Genomic DNA, 21,103 nt, shown 5'->3' on the forward strand with positions numbered 1-21,103 from the left:
ATTATGTTTCTTAAGCAAGCCTTTTATTTTTCGTCAAGGAACACTGCATTTAATTTCACATGCTCTTAATGGTGTAAAGCTCTCCAGAGCTTGCTCTAGGCCTGCCAGTGACCTTAATGGATGCAGGGACAAACCTCTTCACAGAATACCATTTTACAATAGCATTAGTGTTAAAGCTTAAAAGGTGAGATATGTATGAATAGAAGCGTTTTACAGTGAAAGCCAACGATCAGAAACTGCAGAGGAAGATACACTCCTCCGAAATCTCAGGCAATCTTATTTTAAAATTGCTAAAAAGAAGTGGCCCATGGATGAAAGAGGGCACGTCGACTTTAATGAAAGCAATAAATTCTGAACATAAACATTTCAAGAAAAATGGATAATACAAAATCTGACAGAACTGCAAACCAAAATGCTGTTGTCCTTAGCTCAGTTGTCTAGGACAGAAATAAGGACATTTTTTCAGAGACCTTTTGCTCTGATAGAAAGTACACACATACAAGGGATAACATTATCCTGCAAATCTTCATAGGAAAACAAGTAATTGACTATGGCCTACTCCTAAACTGACAATCTGATGAGAGGTAATGTTTAAAACAGACCCCTCCCTTGTCTCACAGACCCACCTTTTCATATGATGCAAAAGAACTGCGGACAACATATGATACATTTAAAATATTTATTTAAAACTATAAAATGTGTTTCTTAATGTCTGCCAGTGCCAGATGCAAACGTAGGCATAAGTTCAAGTCCCAGTGTTTGAAACTGTGATTTTTCAAAGCGTGTTTTAATACACGATTGTCACATGATGCTGGAAGCTTCAAAACGTCACTTGGAAGTATTGGATTGAAAGCCAGTGTGATCTGCTGAAGGCAAGAATCCCAAGTTCTTCCTGAGCAAACCCAATTTTTTTAGTGTGTCTTGAAAAAAAGATTTTTAAAATATATTAGCGGGATTGTTTGATGAGGAAATAATAAGCTACAGGATTTTTTGCAGTAAGCCTCAGTTGTGTTTTAGTTTCTGGTATGTTATACGCAATGGAAATAGCAGTTTCATGCCCATCTTCAGTGCCAGGCAGTTTATTCTGTGCTCTGATTTTCTAGATAGGGTTTCAGATGTCCCATAAAGACACAGCAGTACTGATGCTGGTGGGAATTTGCTGGAGAATTGTTCTGGGAGAGCACAAATAAAAAAATGTATATACTGTGTCAGTGTCATATGTCAATAATCTGGGGTTTGTTTGTGAAATTTACTGTTTTAACTCCTGCCAGCTGCAAAACTGTGTTAATGGGAACATGATCCAGCCTGTTTTTATCAAGGTGCAAAAAGTGGACTTCATTACCTGAAACAGAATGAGAATAAACATGTAAATGGCTGAGGAAAATATTTATTTATTCAAAGACATAAGTAAATCAAAGAAGCATTCTGATTTCCTACTAGTTCTTGTACAAAAGTGTACTAACTCTATAGATTGCACAATACACTACATTTTAAATGACTTTAAGTTATAGAAACAAGGAACATTGAGGCATCTAATTGAATTAAATCTGCTGTGGTGTAATGTTTCCTAATGATTTGACGAGATAACTTTGTCATGTTGCAGCCCCCCCCCCCTTCATGCATTATTCCTCTACTAAAATTGCCTAGAATTAAATGTGAAAGCAGAATGTAGGTGAACACCATGATGTCAAACCCCACCCCAAACTTCAAGGCAGATGTTCCATCAGCACTCCTATCGATTTCTGCAGGACTGTGATCAGCTTTGTGCCACCTCTGTGGGAGGTGGGACTGCACAATGACACTTCCTCAGGTTCCTTCAGCCGGGAAAATCGCACAGTTCAACAAGACTGTCTCCTTGGGATCCACAGCGACAGCAGCTGAGATGGCAGCGTTAAAGCAAACAGCTGAAAGAAGACTGTAACTTTCACACCAAAGAAAGGAGCTCACCTGGGCCTAAAATCAAAGCTCCTCCCTGCTGAGCAGGATCTCCTTGGAAATCAAAAGCCGGGCCAGTCATTGCTCTCCACATACTCCTAATGCTTCCCAGGAGCGTGCTTGATTTCACATGAGGGCTCCGCACTAAACAAAATGGCAAAATACTTATTATCTAGAAATACAAAAGTATACAAGGAGAGCAATGAAATCAAACAGCTGCTATGAATAGTTTACAGTTTCCTGATTAGCAGTGTTTTGACAAAATACAGCCTACCAAAGACGGTCTAGTGGGCAACACCCTTCCTATCTACGTTACGACCATACTATTTTATTAGAGCATTCTTGTTTTGTTCTGTTTAAGTCCAAAAAAGGTGAGAAAATTATTCTTACCTGATATGTTATTGCCTTCACCTCTTTTCATGCCAAGTGTTTTATAAATTTCCCTTTGGGGATCTACATACATTTCGTGTGTATACCCAGTTAAACTGCAAAAGGGCTGCAAAATATATGCATACAAAAAAAGTAATGTTTTTAAGGTTAAGACAGTAATTAGTTAGGATCTACCAACAGTGGAAAAAATACTGACACCCTGCTGCCCCCACCCCCTGATTTGGAAACCTGTGGATTTGTCATGTTAAATTAAAGGCCAAAAATTTTTAGCCCCAAAGCTTTTACTAAAACAAACCTTCCAGTGAAGTCAAGAAAAGATGTTTCCTTAGCAAGCCCCAGTGGTTTTTAAACTGAAAGTTTTAGTTATTTGCTTTATTCATGCACTGCTATTAGAATTGCTTCATGAAAAAGAATACTGTGGTTGCAAATGACCATCTTTTCACCCGGAGTGAAACCCCTCAATGCAGACTGTTAAGACACAATAGAGGATACAATGTATTTAATGACTCTTTACCTTGATGTGATGATGAGATGACTGTCCAATAACTATAAGCCTCACATTTGCTTCCTAGAACAGAACATGGGTATTGAAACTGTAAAGAGGAACTTGGTGTTTCCGCATGGCTGCAAAGCATTAGCAGAATCTGGTGTCGTGAGTTAATGATCACAGTGCACTGAGTTAAAATAATTTGAAATTAACTTCATTTACATATTGGGAGCCTGCACCTTTGTCTATTGCCCACAGTTAGTAGCTACATTAATTTATAAAGTAAAAAAATATTTTTAAAGATAACTTTTAAGTTACAGATATGTACACTTTAATTTTTCTGTAGCATTGCTAGCATCATCTTTTCAATAATTGCAACCTGCTATGATTTCGGAAATTCAAAATTTCCACTCAGCTGCAGCTGCATCTAAAGAAGCAGCATGCATATATTGGTGCACCTACACCTGCAATTTACAAATACCAAACTTGCACCTGCTGCTGTCTTTTGCAGGTGCAACATTAGGCCTGAGTCTAAAATAGAGGCCAAAGCTTAAGTTCATTTAGATGCCAGTAAAACAGATAATAAAACATAATGTTGGTTTAATATTAGGGTATAATATTTGCCTGTCCCATATAGAATCATTTTGCTTGTTATGAAAAGAAACCCTCCTACAAACAGAATACTCACACTAAGAAAAGCATGGATGGTTTTGATTCTCTGTATAAATTTATCTGAGCAGCCAAATTAAGAAAATGTCATTGAGAGTAATGCTGATCGAGCAGTTTAGAGAAATCTGTCCAGAGAAAGGGAGCTGCCAAAGAAATTGCCCCTTTTCGTCCCCAAGTTCCTAGTCCATCTAAGGCTTGCTGTTAGGAAAGAGCTGAGTCTCTGTCATCAGCCATACTGCTGTTGGGAATAAAATATGGCAGAATTTCAACCAGCAGCCTGGAAGAGACAGATTGACCTTCCAGATTTAGCAGGGGATCATTGTCTTTCTGTGGTATCTCCTGCCACCCAACAAATACCCATCCATAGCAACCCTTGCCCACTCCATTTCTCCTTTCTGTCACTATGTCACTCCTGTTTGTGCAGCTGCCTGGAGAACGGGTCACACAACTGATGCAGCTTACAAATAACCACAGAAAAAGAGACTATTTTTAATCCAGATCAATTTTCTGATTTTGTTCCATGCGCAACCATCAGTCAGCTGTACCGGCATAACGGAAAGGGCAGTAGTTAAGTTTGTGGTCAGGAGAAGACAGCTGCCCCGGGCACTACTAATACCAAAAGATATGCCTGTCAGATGTTGTCTAACCGTTCAGAACGCAGCAGAAAAAACAGCACCAAGCTAACAGGGCAGGGAGAAATAATGCTGCTGCAGCAGAGCATGTAGGGCAATAAATCCTTTCCTGTGTCTCCTAGGCAGATGCATTATGGCTATTGTAGCAAACAATGAAAATGCTAACTTTCTTCTGAGCCTTTTTTGATTCCTAGAAGCTTTAAGCCTCATGCAAGCCTGCAGCGGGACACCAAAAATCTGTTCGACTACAGCAACCCCATGTAGACATTAAGGGCAGTGTACTTACTTGTAAAAACGCCTTGGGGACTTTAGCCAGGTCTTCTACATACTCCTTACAAGTGTAGCATAAAAAATTCTGCAACATAGCCAGTTGGACGTGTCAGAAACAAACATAATTGCATAGCAATGAAGCATCAGATTCTGAGTTCAGGCATAAATCATTTTGCTCAGGAACTGGGAATGGGAAAGATTAAAGTTCTTTGCAGTCACCAAATTTGGATTAGGATCCTGGTTTAATCCAAGCCTGAACAAGACACTGGGCTTGGGGCCCTGCTAATATTTCTATCTCTGGATATTTTAGGAATGCGAGAGCTGGCTTCCCAGCTGGGAAATCAGGGAACACCACACCCGTTTCCCTAAACACACGGCTGAAGAATTATTGCCTTTCAGGTAAATACCCCATCATTTTACCCAAGAACGGCGGTTCTCAAGAGGCAGAACTGATCCGCGTTACGTTTTCCTTTCCTCGCTGCCCCAGCCCAGCTTGTGCAAAGTCCCCGCTCCCCCTCCCCCGCCCCTTCCGCAGCCGAGCTGGGGCTCCTCGCAAGGCGCCTCTCTGGGCTCCGGGCCGGCGGGCCAACCCTCCCGGGCAGCCGCTCCCTCCTCACCCGCACGAACAGCACGATCGCTTTTTGCTCCCCGTACAGGGCCTTGAAGGGGATGCACCTCCCGTCCGCGTCCACCACCAGGCAGCGGGCGGCCTCCCGCAGCTCCCCCGCCTCCGGCCGCTGCCCGCAGCCCCGCGCGCTGCCGACCTGCTGCGTGACGGGGGGCGCGGGCGGCCCGGCCATGGCCCGCTCCCCCTCCGCCACCTCCGCCTCGGCCTGCCCGGCCGCGGAAGGGGCAGGAAGAGAAAGGCGGGGCCGGAGAGGAAAGCTCGGGGGTTCTGTGACCGCGAGGAAGTGGCGGGGCTGGGCGGGAAGGCACCGGCTCCTTCCCGTTCCTGGAAGAGAGCCGGGGTCGGCGGCGCAGCGCTCCGCGGCTCGGGCGTAAGGAGGAGTCGGTGAGCGTAGGGCCCTCGGTAAAAAGAGAGAGAAATCCGCTGCCGCGCGCCGGTGGCAGCCAGCAGGCAATTTGTGCCTAGAAAACATAACGAAATCAAACCGAGCCTCCCAGAAATCATGTGCCAAGAGAAACGGTGACATTATTATACAGTCTCAAGGTCAGGGTTTGCTCTGCAGGGTGCCACAGCGTTTCAGAGGACTGTGAGCGAGCTAGAAAATTATGTTTTCAAGGAACCGTCGAGCTGCTGTATCAGAAGAAAACCCAAAAAACCCACCAAACCAAAACCCCCAAACAGACGCCGTTTCCTTATTCATGTAAAAGCAGAACTTGGTGGGATATTGTCAGCTGAATAGCACAGGATGCTGAGCAGTGCAAATGCTCGTGCGAGTGTGTCGAGTGCATGCACAAATAAGTGAACGGAACAGATCATCTTAAAAGAAGAATAACTCTAGGCAGTTGAGTTATCTTCGTTGCTTGGACTGTTGTGTTAGCTGACAGCTTAGGGGGAGGAGAGGACTTTCCTTTTCTTAGTGGGCAGAGGAAAAGAAGTATCAGAGGGAACAGGACCGGGGGGATCTCCAGAAGTTACTCTCCTTTATCAAGCTCTCTGATCATGTTAGTTCTTGGCAAACTGTCCCAGTGTCTATAATGTTAATGTTATTCAAACTTATCCCCTGTATTTTGGGTTAAGCCCATTGCTTTTATATTACCAGGAGTGAGCACATAGAACAGGTTAATCCCCTTACTGCATCGACTTTTCAACTCAATCTTCTGTTTCCTAGACTAAATAATCCCTTTCTTTTTCTTTTTTTACAATTCTTTCTTCTCATAGGTCATAGTTTCTAGAATTTCTAGAATACATTTTGTAGTTTCCTCTGGACTTTCTAGATGGTTTCAGTCATTCCTGAAGTTCAGTGCCTAAAACTAGACACAGTATTTTAGCCAAGTGTTAGGTTTTCTTCACATCTTAGGTCTGTACATCCACTTAAACATGCTGTCATTGTGGTTGTGCTTTTTGTGACAGCACAGTTTTATTGACTCCTGTTCAACCTGAGAACCACTATCACTCTACCATTTCTTTTACAGTACTCCACGAAAGAAATTCTAACGTCACAACGTCTGAAAAGTCAAATTAGCTGTATGTAAGACATTTACACAGGATGATGCAACACAGTTGGCCCTCCAGTTGGGATACCTCCCTAGTCTGTTTTAAAACTTGCCAAAAAGACCTTCAAAGCACGTAAGGTGCTTTGTGCCATGTTAACAGCAAAGACAAGTCACCTCTGCATTATGAATAACAACATGAGGGAAAGTGATTCCTGGCTGATAGTTCCTTACAAGTTTCCAGCACGTAACACACAGGTAACACCGTCCACCCACTAGTATAGCTTTGTTATTTCAGTAATGAAAGTTTATTTCATTATATGGATCCAGCTTATGACTTTGCCAGGTTAACTGTGATCATAATAATAATATTTTGCTGAGCTAGCAAATCAGTCTTTGAATGGTAGCAAAGCACTTCTTGTGTATTTGTCTATGACAGTATACTTCAGTCTTGCCCTCACAATGACTTTGATTTAAAAGGCAATGAGCTCAAATTGGTAAAGAATTTCTGAAAATTGTGAAACCTACATTCTGCCAGCTAAGAATTTGGGCAGTGTTAATTCCCTGTTGTTGTTGTTATCAGGCTGCTTTGTTCACCTAACAGTTACCTTTATATTATGGGGTCAGACATATTTCTTCAACTAGCAGTGCATGAACCAAACCTGGGCTGTGCAGCACTGCTCTGTGGCCCTTCAGCAGCAATGATGGGAACGGCCTGCCTACCCTTGACTACTGCAGGATGTAGCAAAGCAGGGAGAACTGGCCACTTCTGATATGCTTTGCTCTTCATCTTGAGGCCGAAGTGGGCAGGCTGGGTGCATAACCGTGCTGTGTTACAGCTACAGTAAAACCTCCCGGGTAGCACTGAGCGCGTTGGGCAGGGCACTGGGGAGCTTGATCATCAGTACAGCTTGGACCAGGGCTCTTGCCATTGCAGCTGAAAATCAGAGCCTGCAGCAGTCGTACCACTACAGGGGATCTGCTGCCACAGCGGGAGCACAGATAGGGATGAGCCTGCTGATGAGAAGAGTTGGGCAGAGTGGTGTCATGAACCTAAAGGACACTGTCCCAGCTCAGACTGTATACATGACCTTGCACCTAGAATCCAGAGAGCTTGATTTGAAATGAAATCTTTGAGGAGCCCAGCCTGCCTGGGAGAGCTGGTAAACATTCCTACTAAGCCACTCAAGACTGCCTCTGCTGCAGACCTCGCTAATTTATGCTATTTGGCCTCCTTAAACTAGCTGAAGAAGCATATCCTTAACACCTGGTTTCAGCAGTATACAATTGAGGAATAGCAACTTTCTTCCAAGGATATTCACCAAAGCATTCCCTAAAGCCCCTCAAACAGCGTATTTCTGATTTTTCATGGAGAGTCTTAAGTATTACTAGAATACAAATATAAATTGCTGTCACCTCCAGTTTTATGGAGAAAGAACAGAGGTGGTTGAGCATTGGCATGTCCTCTGAAAGAGGAAACACTGAAAATTAGCAGTCACTTTTGAAAGCTGAAGCTTTCATTTATGTGTGCTTAACAAAAACCTTTCATTTATGTATGCTTAACAAAAATACAGATAAAAGTTCCACTGACTTAGATGGGAAGAAAGACTCCATATCTGCTGATATTCTGGACAGTACTGACTGTCTAAGAGTGCAGTCTACTAAAACCATAAAATTCTTCAGTGTGAGGTGTGGTTAGGGAAACTTCCTCTTCTTTCCCTTCTCTTTTCTTTATAGTTCTTAAATATAGAAATGTTGATAACTTAAAAAACAGCCATCAGAGTGGTGTTTTTTCCAGGAGAATCAATTAGTACATTGGCATTGTTAATCACGATGTAACATTCAAGATGCAAGTCACTTCACTGCAGTGCAATTTACAGTTGTAAAGAGAAACTTAGCTAATATTTAATTAACCAAAGGTTGGGTTACTTTATGCTGTGGATAGCAAATTCAGATTCCTACCATTTCAAGAGGAAAAAAATAATTACACACAGATGTGGAATAATTTATTTGTTCTGTATTGACTAGTGAAACAAAATACCAGCTGTAATTATGCAACCTGAATTCCTTTCTTTACAACAGCTGAACAAAATATCCGACAAGAGAGGTATGACCTATATCAATAGCATAAACACTGTCTACAGTATGTGGTGTGTATTTGTAAAGCAACATGTCATTATCAATTTACTGCAAGATGTATTGTTTATTTAGCACAAGTATATTTGTTATTCTTGTTTATCTAAGTATTATTTAGCTAGAAATAACATGGTTATTGCTTATCAGCTAAAAAATAAATTAGTGTTTACAGTTCCAGAATAAAAACATCATGCTAAATGCTAGCTAAGAATTAGTTGTTTTTAAACTGTTGTAATTAAAAAGCAGTAAAATGTGTACTGTCCTGTAGATAAGAGGATTTTTTCCTTTATGGCTGTCCTTCATTGTTTCCTTAGTGTCAGGATATACCCTGGGGTACACTAGACTTCTTGGCATAGGCCCATGGGACTGATTCTTCTGATCAGCGAGGGGAATCATTTGCAGCCTTGACATTGTTGTTGCAAATGCTGGCTTCATCTCCTTTTTTTCTACCTGGTGTGTGCTCTCTATCTCCTGATGTGGTTTCTCTTTAGTTTTACTTTCTGGTTTTTTTGCTGAGGGAGGAGATATTACAGTTTCAAAACTTGCCTAAGTCTTGCACTTTGCTTTTTCATGCCTTTTAAAAATTATTCAAGATGATTTACAGGGCTAAGGACTTTGTAAGTCTGTTTGCAGCATCAGTATGTGTTGCATACTGATTAACTTTTTTCACAACACAAATAATGTGAATGTAATTGAAAATCTACTCTAATAGTGTAGTGATCATACTGACATATGGAGAGAAAAATTTTCTGTTTGGGATATTTAGGTTTGTAATACAAACCCTACAGAGAGAGCAGTAATTACAAACTTTACTACACAACAAAATGTAAAAATATTAAGTGAAATTCCCACAGTTTGTTTAATACAGCCTCAAGGCACAAAGAGAGCCTTTAATGCATTTAGTAAGAGCTCTCTGTATTTGATCTATTTCTGTTTTGCAGCTACCTACTCTGTGCTGCAAATGAAAAACAAGAGATGACCATCTATATGTCAAGAATAGTAATTTTCATGTGAAGATGCTGTTTAGTTGCTCTAAGTGCCACTTGTTTGAATCTTTCTTTAAAGAACTAAGAGGAAGCAAGTCTCTCACCTGAAGAAATCAGTACTTAAACAGATGAGACACAGTCAAAAAGCATATGCTACAATCCCAACTGGCCAAACAGACTCGTCTTCTATCTTGTTAGCAATAAGACTCTTAGAATGTAAGCTAATTATCTTTAGTGTTTAAATTATAGTGTAAACTAGATCAGAGGATTAAGAGATGAAGAATATGAAGAAAAGTGGAGGTGATCTCATGGAGTGTTCATGTCAAATTAAGCCTTGTTATTTAAGACTCTTGCATTGGTGTCTTACAAGGTAAACAAAAACTTTCTTGAAACCTTTAGATACTGTTCCTTTTTTTACCTCCAGCAGAACAATCTAAAACTTTTTTTTTTCCCCCCACAGTATTCTACTGGTTTTTGCCTATGCAGGAAAAGCATACTGTAAGAAGGTTGTAGTTCCCAGCTTCTATTTCTGTTTTCTGTGTTCATAGAGAGCTGGGTGTGTACTTAGCTGTGGATTCAGTTCAGATGGCTCTTTTACATACGGCAATGTTGACATTTAGCTACAGTTAGGAATTCCCTTCTCGAGGCCAGTGGATGGGATAATATATTTGCCGGAGGCTAATAACTTGAGCTAATTATAGCACACACTTGAAACATCTCATTTATTTCCTGGTATATAATTAAGAGTAGCATCACTTTAACATCAGAAATATCTCTTGAGCCTCTTTGCTAGAGGGATCAATTAGGAGCACAGGCCAATTCACATATAGAGGTAGATTTGATTTTTTTTGCAAGCACTTAAACTTGACTGAGTGCTCATATCCTGAGGACTACAAATCCACGGCCCGTGTCCACTCTCCTCCCTTTCAAAATGGCTAAAATGTGTTGCCTAATTATCTCTTATTATTGTGTGTCTGACTGAGACGATGTCTCTGCCACACTCGGGTGAAATAAGCCACAGGTTTCATTTAGTAAGGCCTTTTCTGAAGAAATTATTTAAATAAGAAAAAGGCGTCCAAAGGTGAAGCGTCTAATGGCCATTATGTGAATCTTCTGTCAGGAACTTCAGAGATCACGACTTTGCAGCTGCCTCTCCTAAGACGGCCTTTAAAATCCTCTCCAGTGGAAATAATGTGTTTGGTTTGTTAACGACGAAAACTTCCACCACAGCCAGTAAAACTCATGCCAGAGCTGAGGCGGAGGGGCCAGCCCTGAAAGCCTCTTGGCTCTGGAGTTTGTGTGGATGTCAGCGTGAATCCTGCACTTGGTGCTGTGAGAGCTGATCCTTGGCCTAGGGCTCAGGATTCTGGCCCCTGCTGTATCTTCCAGTGTTTAAACAAGAAAGCTGTTTTTCTTCCTGCTGTCTGCATCATAATTATGTTATTTGCTTCAACAAAGATGTCAGTCTGCTTCAGAAGATTTTTACTTCTCAGTGAAACTATTTATTCTTTCCTTATTTTTCAATTGCTATTTTCAATTCTTTTTGTACATACATTTCTAATGCACTCATTTGTTTATGCATAAAGCCAGCAGTAACAATGAAGAATGGAAGAAAAGGGGATGATACAAATACATTAAATATACTTTAGTTACAAGCAACCATAAATAAAAATGTATTAATATTTCAGCTACAGCACAACTTCTCTAACTGAAATATCTGTAAATGTAAACAAAAAGTGTTATCTTTCTTTGCAGATTGGTGAAAGGTTATTTAAATTAATTCCAATTTATGTACTGTTTTTCCATTACACCGTCGTCTTTCATGCTATAAGTTAGCATGTGCAACATCCTTCTGTCTGCAACCAAAGATTTTGCACATAAGAGCTGAAGAATAAAGTACACACACACAAAAAATTAACAAAAGAAAAGAATGGTAAAGGAATGAAAAATGGCTGATTACATTCTCCTCAAAAGTTTGGGGTTTTTTTGCATTTTCCTCATTGTTCCTCTATAACATGTTTGCAACTTAGTTTCCTTGATGCTGATTTTCATGCATCAACAATTTGTTAAAAGCAGTTTCTGCCATTTCTGCATAGTACATGAGTCAGATGATTATTTTTTCAGCCTGAATTGACTTGCTCTTGTGCTCTCTCCAGAAAGAGTGATCAATGGCCACTGTTTAAAAATTCTTATTAGGCACTTTAACATTCAAGCTGTGGCCCTGCCACAGTTTCTCAGGTCCTGATGTAGAACTCCAGTGACTTCAATACAGGTTTGATCATACAAATAAATTAGCTAGGTATCGTAACAGTCAATCTGTAAATCATGTTTGTTTCTATGCTGCTGCTACCATTAATTCCACAAAGGGAATTTCTTTAAAGAAGCAATAGTTGTTGTTTGGAAATACCAGATGAGTGAAGAAATCTGTCTGACAGTCCAAGTGGGATCAGCACAGCATCTGGAATTGCCATGCCAGCAGGAATCACTTCTTGCTAATCTAATTTGTGTGTCCCTTTCTAAGCGGTTATAACTACTGCTGCTTCTTTTAAATGGAAATACCATAAGACAGAAAAAAAATAATCAGAATTGTTTGGGTGATCGTTGTGGATCCCATCCTACTTCCCTTCTACTGCTTAGTAGACTACTAATAGCTAAGGCATATGAGTCTAAGCAGGGATTATGTATGTATGTATGTGTGTATTTATTTATGTAGTCAAATGTACAAAATAGCTTTTGATTGGCTTAGTCTGTGGGCATATTTATTCTACTCTAAAAGTCTCTTTTTCAGGAAGTATGGTCCACTTGGGAGGTGGATGTGTAATTATTTTTTTCTCTGTAATCCATTTTTCACATGGGCGGGGTGTGTGTGTAGATACTTTGGAATGCTTTTTCTGTGGCCTGTGCCTCTGTGTCCTTATGGCAGTGACTTTTGAATAAAAGCTTTAATAAGATAGTTTTAAAAATCATACTTCTAATTATTTTTCCTTGTATATCTGTGCAGCTATATTCTAACTAGATCATTGTAATTCAGCCTCTGTTTCCAACAACGTAATAAGGAGTTTGTTCATACATGAAAGTTAATACTGATTAAAGTAGATGTAAATTTAATTTCTGTAGCTATTGCTGAGTAACTCCCCTTGTGGATGTGCTTATTTGAACTCTGCTTATCTGACATAACTTTCAAATAATGAGACTAAATCAGAATAATTCTGCAGGAAAAGGCATGTAAAAACATGAAGTTGTTCAGAATATCTATACCTCATACTGTGGACAAGCTGTGAGAAGTCTTTTAGTGTGGTACTATTTTAGCTTTCTAGGTGATAAAAATTTCTGGTCTTTTATTGTTATCGTTGATGTCACTTAGATATTTTATTGCATTTGAAATTGAACTAAGAGGACTGCTTTCTTTGAAGAAAATTGACAGTAATCTTCTAGAGTAAGTTATTTACTGGATTCCAGTTCCAGAAAAACACATGAAGAACAGGAAGTCAACAGTTGGCGTGCTATGCCCAATGATGGACAGACAAGTCTTTGCACAAAGAGGGTGATACTGTCTGTCTGCAGTTTTCCACACACATTTAAGTATTATAATCCAAAAAAAAAAAAGAGGTCATACATTCCTTAAGTTCTAAAGAGTTCGAGTCCTAGTAAGAGTTTTCCCACGAAAAGGGGAAAAGCTGTCTTTTGTGGGTGTAAAAATCCCATTTTTTTGGGTGCACCATCTCCTTCTGTGCATTGTTGAGGCATTTGTGGGATCTAGACAGTGGTTTACTTCTAACCGTAGTGTGCTACAAAATTTGGTCCTACGTTTTTGCAGGATATACTAGAACTTGCACTGAAAGGCTTGTAAAAGATGGAGGGAATGAGAAAGTAGTATATCATGAGTACAGAAGTCTCTGTTAGTAGTTCTCCTGACTATTTGAATGACAACTGTCAACCTGAAATCACAAAAATTTCACTAAAAAAGTTACTAGTTCTGCTTCTGTAACCATCAGAAGCTTGAAAATAGGACTCACATAACTTAAAATTAAAATTCAGCTTAAAAACATCCCCAAATGTGCCAACCTGGAAAAGATTCTGGATCAAGACCTACCTTTACCTGAAGCTGGCAGTATTGAAGTTACCACTGGCTACTTCTTTCTAATGCTTCCTGTAAATGCTGCATTGTTTAACCTATCCCCTTTCAAATTAACAGCGCGTGACCTGTGCTTGAAGGGGGTAATGTGATTGTACCACTCTTCTCAAGTGCGAGTGAAATAAAAGCACTTTTCCCATTGAATCTGTGGCATGACCTTGTGTTTTCCTCTCCAAACAGTTGTCAACATACGGGGTTCTAAAAGTATGCACAAATAATCCACAGCAGTTTAAGACAAGAGGCAAAGAAGCGTACAGTATCTAAACAAAAATGCTGTGGAAATTTAGGTTGACAGAATGCAATTGCAAAAATGTGATTTAGTCAGAACTCTAGGGATAACCTTGTTCACAGTGCAGTGGAGATCTCTGAGGATTGTAAATACTTCAGATATAGGTTTAATACTGCATCTTAAAGTCAGTGCTTCCAACAATTCAGCCTGACACTATGCTGGCATATTATTTAATATCACCTCAGGGGTAAGGATACTACCTATGGAGTCATTAGTGTTAATGCCTGCTATCTACCTAAAACCTGGTGCTATTTGGCAGTTATTTGTTACCTTAAATAGAAGAAACCATACAGCATACATTTTATATAAGTTACACTTAACAATTTTTCAGATTTAATAGTCTTTCAGAGGATTAGTTTATATAGCAGCACTTAGAGGAAACAAGAATTTCTGAAACTCTACTGCCAGAAATGAGACAAATCCATTATCTCTGGGTGTACAGGAAGAGCTGGTGGGGATCCACCTCTCACGTACCCCTCACATGAATACGTCTCAGTTGCAGGTCCTGTGAGTCTCTTCCTTCACTGAACCTTGTAAGTGCATCCTGAGCCGGTGGGATTCCACTGCGGACCGGCTGAGGTGGTGCCATAAGCTAAACAGCCACAATCTGGGGGACTGGGGTTGGGGTTGTACATACAATGTTTCCTTTCTGCCAATCTTTTCTTCTTACTTGCTTTCCTCTGCTCCAATGTGGTTTATGCCTGAGTCACAGTCCCTTTGGGGGAGTTCCTGGCCTGGCATATACTCTCCATGAGCCACAGTCCCTTTAGGAATATCCCTGTCCTGGTGGCGATCATCCATGGGCTGTAGCCCCTCAGGGGTGTCCCTGCCCTAGTGTGTGTCACTCGTGGGCCACAGTCCCTTCCGGGCATCCCCACTGTGGGCTCCAGTCCCTTCAGAGGTGCTCCTCCTCTGGCATGGAGCATCTCTGAAAAGCACATCTCCATCTGTGCCCTCAGCGATGTCCCCATCCATGTCTGCTCTGTTTCTCCTCTCCTAGCAGCTGCCACTCTTTTTTAAACACATCTGAACAGAGGCAGCATGTGGTTGGTTGAAGTTCTGGTATGTGATATGGGCTGCACACTGGTTTCAGAGCCAGCTGGAAGCAGCTGTGACTGCACGAGGCAACTAATGGATTCCTCCCTGCGGGGCACCCTTGCAGCCCCTGGCTACAGAAAACCTGATATTCGTGCCCAATAACAGCTGAGTGCAGTCTCTCGGCATAGCGTGCTGTGCCCTCGTAAGATAAACTCTTACTGAGTGGGCTCCCAAAACGTCCCAAGGTCGTTCAGGGTCTACCTAAATAGCAAATGTTTTGCTGCCTTTTGGTTCGTTTATCCTGTGGTTGTGTGGTGTTACTTGATACCTATGAAATACTTAAAACTGAAATAGAAATCAATTGCACTTCTTGTTTGTTAGTAGCAAAGTCTCTTTTGAAAATGGCTACTCATCAAGGATGTCATTGTCCACTGGACGTAACAGTTGAAACCTGAGGAGCAAAAATTAAAGCAAACGGAATTGAAAGTGAGGCTATTCAGAAATTAAATGTGTTAATGTTTTGTCACAACACTGACTTTCTTTGAAGGTATCTGCCTTCAATTACCAAAGATGAGTCTCGCAAAGCTCTGAGTTAGTATGAAGACTGAGGATATGCTTTCTTTCATGTCTAGTTTGCTGGGCAAAAATTGTTAATTCTTTATCACAAGAAACTACTGACAACAATCCATCCCCGTGATCATGAGCTCAGCAAAGATTGCTGTAGTAATTTACATCTGACGCTTGTGGTAGGCACTAGCTTTACCTGGTGTAAATGCTGCAGTTAATTTTGCATTAAAAATACACTACCAGCAGGTTGCTATAGCCCCCAGGATCCTCCAGTCTCTTATTTGACTTCTAGTATCCATTCAAGAGCCCTTAATCTATTTTTATTCATTTGCAGCTTGATGCAAAAGCCATGCTCTCAGGAACCATGTAGTTAGAAAGCTCTGGACAGATGGGGAAGGTTCTTGGAGGAGGTCACCTGACTGCGGAGGGAGCTAATGGATGAAATAAAAATTAGTTTAAACTGCAATTTGCAATGCTTACCTGCTAGGAAAATATTTTCTGTGTTACTGCAGACAGAATTATATTAATAAAAAGGTCAGGAATGAAAGAAATCAGCAAATAAATGAGAATTTGGACATACTTGGCTTAAATGTCCACTAGGGACACAGAGAGCAGGGTGCCCTGTGAAGGGGAATTGAATGTCCTAAAGACTTGAAAATGTGTAGAAATTGTGGTAATGACTGCCTTACAGGAAACAGAAATAAACATAATTGTACTCATTTTAATTGTTAATTAGACACAGAAATTTAAAAGGAAAATGGGATTATTTTTTTTCCTGAATGCTGATCACAGTTCGTCAATAGGAGCAGATTTTTTACTGTTGAGGGAGTCTGAAGACATCTGGGTCCCAATAATCATTAACTTTGAGAAACAATTGGTCTCAACAAAATGACAATGCTGCTGCATTTGTGTTTCTGTTCTTCTTGGCTGGTATGATTTGTTTTCTGACTAGCTTCTGTGATAGCAGTACGGGAGGGGGACAAGTCTGTTCCATGTCAGACTTGGTTGTAACTCCTGTTGAGGCCCTTTTATTGTTTGTGAGCTCCTAAAATATATTGTGTACGTGTTTAGTAGTCTCCACAGAATGTGGGTAAGGTTTCTTTTAGATGGGATCTTTTAAAATACTTAACCTGATTTCCAAATTGAATGCTATTTTGAATATGAATAAATGAAAATTCATTTGAAAAGGAAAGGTGCTGGAGTGAAAAAAAAAAACCCAAAACAATCAAGGTGGGCTAAGGAGGATTGTCTTTATAAGCACCTTTGAGAACAACTTCATTTTAACAGCCTTTTGAATGCAGAGGAGCATGTTCAAGAAATCAGCAGAATGCACCTTTACAGATTAACCACTTGGTGTCCTGAAAGCATAGCCCAGCGTTGCTCAGATGTTGTGATGTCAATCAGGCTGTCACTAACATTGTGTAGGCTTATTTTTAAGATGTGGCTTCAGCAAAAGGCTGGATCTTCTGGGGTTTTTTATTCTCAATTTTCTTTTCTCTTTTCCAATATTTAGATTTTCATGATAAATTTTCTTTCCCCCCCCCCTCTCATCTTTATTTTGCTCTTTAGCTGCATATTTTGGTTTGCTAAAATGCTGATAAAACCAAATCATGCTGGAATGTGTTTGGTGTGAGTTTTGTGCAAGAAACACAAGCCTTTCTTGGGATATTTTCTGTGCTCGGAATTTATCCCCAGAATTGCAGCTTGAAAGAATGAATCTTTAAAAGAGGCTCTTTGGCCTTAAAGTTATTTATACAGGGGAGTAAAGAAGTAGGTTATGCATCTACTCAAAAATTAACAAAACTCCCTACTGTTTTAATTAGGTAAAAGGATGCTATAAACTGAGCAAAGAACATCAAGGACAGCTAGATAACAATCTGACGTTGTTTTTAAGGATTTGAATGACCTTGTGTGTGTGTGTTGGGTTTGGTTTTGGTTTTGGTTTTGGTTTTTTTTCTGTATTACATTGTTTCTAACCATTGCGCAAGCATCCAGCAGGATACTGAACAGCCTGTCTCCGTCCCTCCCACCTTAGGAACATTTTGCCAAGCCAGAGCAGCAACAGTTTTTGCTCTCTCTGTCCTAGGAAAAGCACAGTTCATATTGCAGCCAGTTTCCCTGCCACTGCAGAAGAAGAAGAAAGTAAGGAAGAGGTCTGATCAGCCAAGTCGAGAATGTAATATAAAAATGTGGAGTGGTATACACATTTCTAGCCAAGAACTTCCTCTGGAGAAATACAGTGTGCTCTATTTCATGTATCTCAAGTTAAACCACAGAGTTATATCTAATATCATGGTGTTAAGGTATTTTAGAGCATCTAAAATCTAGGACTGTCCCCAAGTTTAAGAAGACAAAAGTATTACAGCTTCTTAAAGGTCCTGGCTTCTCCTTCAGGCAGAGCAGAACTTACTCTGAGACAAGTTCATCTGGATACTCAGTTGTTGTCTACTTGCTTAGTTAATTGTATTTCACGTGCTGATGTTTTTGTGCAATATATTTGTCAGAGAACCCACAGTTCAGTTTTGTGCAACAAAAATGAAATTTATGTTGTGACTGCCTCTTCAAGGAAACATTCCTCAGAACAGATATTTGCCCAATAATGACCTTGGGATTTACTGAAGTGATGATTTGGGGAAGACGCCCTCTGAGAGCATAGAGACACAAAACCAGAACAGAGTAGATCCTATTAACTGTAGTTTACCATAGCCTAAGATGAATACTAACTGAATGCTGGTTCTTTCAAGCCACCAGCAACCCCGTCAGAAAAACAATTTAAAAAGACTCCAACCCACTTTTGAGTTGATAAGTGGAAGCTGTAGTGAACTCCAGAAAGTTAAGTCCTCTGACTCTACTGCTGATTGATGCATTAGCTGTGGTATTTTTCAGAAAATGGAAGGGAAAATTGAGATATGCTAATGAGGATTGTATGTTGTTGTGTATACAGCCTTTGTAGTTATGTAAATAATTGGCTGTCACGTCACCTGATTGCTGTATTCTAGCAAAAGCTTCCTGATACTTTAGTGCTGTAACACTTTGAAATCTAATGCAAACATATTTAGAATGCAAGTATGAGGTTACAAAGAATTGTGGCTTACAGGGAATTTCCATCTACCACACTTTTAATGAAACTTCCTATCCATTTCCTTTACGATTCAATTGATCACCCACCCTTTGACATGGTATTCTGGTACTTGGCAGCTTTTCCTTTTTCCTAAATCAAAATTGGCCTGTGGGTATCTTAACCATTTGGATGTGGAAATCTCATTTTCCGTCCTCCAAGGCTATCAAAAATAGTCCAATTTGGAAAAAAATGTCTTGTGTCCTTGAAATAAAGAAGAAAGAAAAGGAGTATGTAAAGCTACAGGATAATCTTGCACTAATATATGCCATATCCCTGTCACTGCCCCGACTCTTCACACATCCGCTCTGAATTAGTTTAAATAGTCATTAGCATTCCACACAGTGCAGCGTATAATAGGGATTGCAGTGCTGATTCTAGGCGAATGGCAATGTGAACTTCAGGGGGTTGTTTAATATTCATTGTACACACTTCGAAAAAAGACAGAACATGTTTTTCAAACTTCACTGCACATCTGTGCATCGTTGCATGTGTATCGTGGGCCCTAGTGGCCACTGAACAAGCTGGGCCAAATCTGCCCTCAGCTGCACTGTTAAAAATCTGGGTAAATTCCATTCTTTCAAAAACAGAGATACCCTATTTACACCACTGTACCAGAAGGCAGATCTGGCCCACTGTTTCTGGCTGCTGTGATCGGCTGATGGTCTGTGCTTAATGATATTACAGGCCTATAGGGGTATCTGTACAACAGTCTCAATTCAATTTGCTGATTTTAAATAAACGCGTCGCGCTGAGACTCTTCTTAGGAAGAAATAAAAAAAAGAAAAAAGAATGAATACCAGCCTCCCCTGATTTCAAAAAGGATCTTTTGGTAGAGCCTCCTGGTCCCTAATCTTCCGTGTTCTTCTACATGCACCTGCTCCCCCAAGAGCTTCACTCGTCCCCGGGGTCAAAGCCTTAGATCCTCTTGGATTTTCTTGGCTGTAATGCTGGGTTTCTAGGTAAAAGTTTTGCATGCTAGTTTATCAATGTACTTAAAGTACTTAATCTTAGACACTGTAAGATCATCTCTTGCTGTGTATATTCTGCTGTACTTCCTTGCTGAGTGCTAGAACCAAGCCCAGTTCTCACGTGGCAGAACACACCACTGCATACAGATGTATGTCAGGTAGTCTGACAAATTTATTTTGTTTTTTATTTATCCTGAGTTATGTGGTTCTGGTTGCTCTTTTCTAATTTGCTTGGTTTATGTTACATACCATTAATATGATTCTTCCTGTAGCTACAGAAGTTTCAGAGTTCACTTTGTATTGAGCGGTATTCGAAGGAAACTGAGATGCGCAAGAATGTTTGTGGGATAAGTGATTTTTGTTTGTTCCCATATGTCTATTGTCAGTAGAAATAATTCTAATAAAGCATGTATGAGCTAAGATTCTTTATGTCATGGTCCTTGGTATTTAGAAACAGAACATCTCTGAACTGACTGTAAATACGGAGAAAACTTTTATGCCAGCTATCATCGATAACTAGTTCACTGTATAAGTATAATGTATGATGGTTATAAGAGATGCTTTGTGAATATGGCAAGGATGTATTATTTTTAGATACAGCTTTTGGAATTAGGGGAATATATTGAATCACCTTTATGCAGTGCCTGGAAAAATAATCTAAGATATTTTTCTAACCTCTGCTACCACAGTTTATAAAAATTGACATTTATAACACTTCATTCTGAATCACTGACATTATGTGACATTATATTTATTCTTTCAATGATGCTGGGTAACAAATTTGCTCAGTTCACAATGTAAGTTTGGTTGGTTTTTTTTCCTAGCTTCCAACCCAACCTGAGATCTGAATTCTGAGTATTTTTTCCTAACTTAATTTCCCCCATCCTGCTTGGTAGCAATGATAATCTTAACAGAGGTATATGAGAAAAAAAGTTTATATGACTCCCTCCTTGGGGCAAAGGTTAAGGAAAAAAACCCACTGTAGTAAAAATTTGAATAGAAAACATTACATTGATAAAAGTATATGATGCAAGATGCAATTGATCTGTACAGAATTGCAATAAGTGAATGTAGTTTAGGCTAGGGGTTTGATGAAATTTAGATACATTCGATATACTTTCCATAAGTACGTCACTGCCAGCACGTGCTCCTGGCATTTCCTTTTCTGGTTCTGGTTCTTCCTACCTACATGAAAGCAACTGAATAAACACTCAATAAGCACTCATTGACTGTCTGTGGTACTAAATGTGACCTGCAAGCTCTTCTTCGTAGCCATTGCTCAAATACAACTTCATCCCAGCCCAAATCTGTGGTCCTGCTTCTGCTTACTGAACAGTGATACTCATGGGTTTTTTACCAGCA

At 40.1% G+C, this 21,103-nt stretch overlaps 1 protein-coding gene across 1 annotated transcript; it reads right to left on the bottom strand.

The window, feature by feature from the left end:
• Positions 1 to 671: 671 nt before the first annotated feature.
• Positions 672 to 5,287, bottom strand: PRXL2C (peroxiredoxin like 2C). The gene is made up of 6 exons (XM_054810942.1): positions 5,001 to 5,287; positions 4,400 to 4,468; positions 2,840 to 2,893; positions 2,326 to 2,431; positions 1,948 to 2,079; positions 672 to 1,342 (listed from the first exon to the last, which is right to left on the bottom strand). The coding sequence occupies exons 1-6, from the start codon at positions 5,181 to 5,183 to the stop codon at positions 1,215 to 1,217; spliced, it is 672 nt and encodes a 223-aa protein (XP_054666917.1). The 5' UTR covers positions 5,184 to 5,287; the 3' UTR covers positions 672 to 1,214.
• Positions 5,288 to 21,103: the final 15,816 nt, after the last annotated feature.

The sequence above is a fragment of the Grus americana genome, chromosome Z (assembly GCF_028858705.1).
Source record: "Grus americana isolate bGruAme1 chromosome Z, bGruAme1.mat, whole genome shotgun sequence".
NCBI lineage: Eukaryota > Metazoa > Chordata > Aves > Gruiformes > Gruidae > Grus > Grus americana.

Bases quoted from the DNA above. Each gene is read 5' to 3' on its own strand.
- PRXL2C (XM_054810942.1), bottom strand. From the start codon at position 5,183: ATGGCCGGGCCGCCCGCGCCCCCCGTCACGCAGCAGGTCGGCAGCGCG. The intron at 2,432-2,839 runs GTAAAGAGTCAT...TATATTTTGCAG, and splicing joins CATCTCATCATCACATCAAG to CCCTTTTGCAGTTTAACTGG. The intron at 2,080-2,325 runs GTAAGAATAATT...CATTTTGTTTAG, and splicing joins TGAAGGCAATAACATATCAG to TGCGGAGCCCTCATGTGAAA.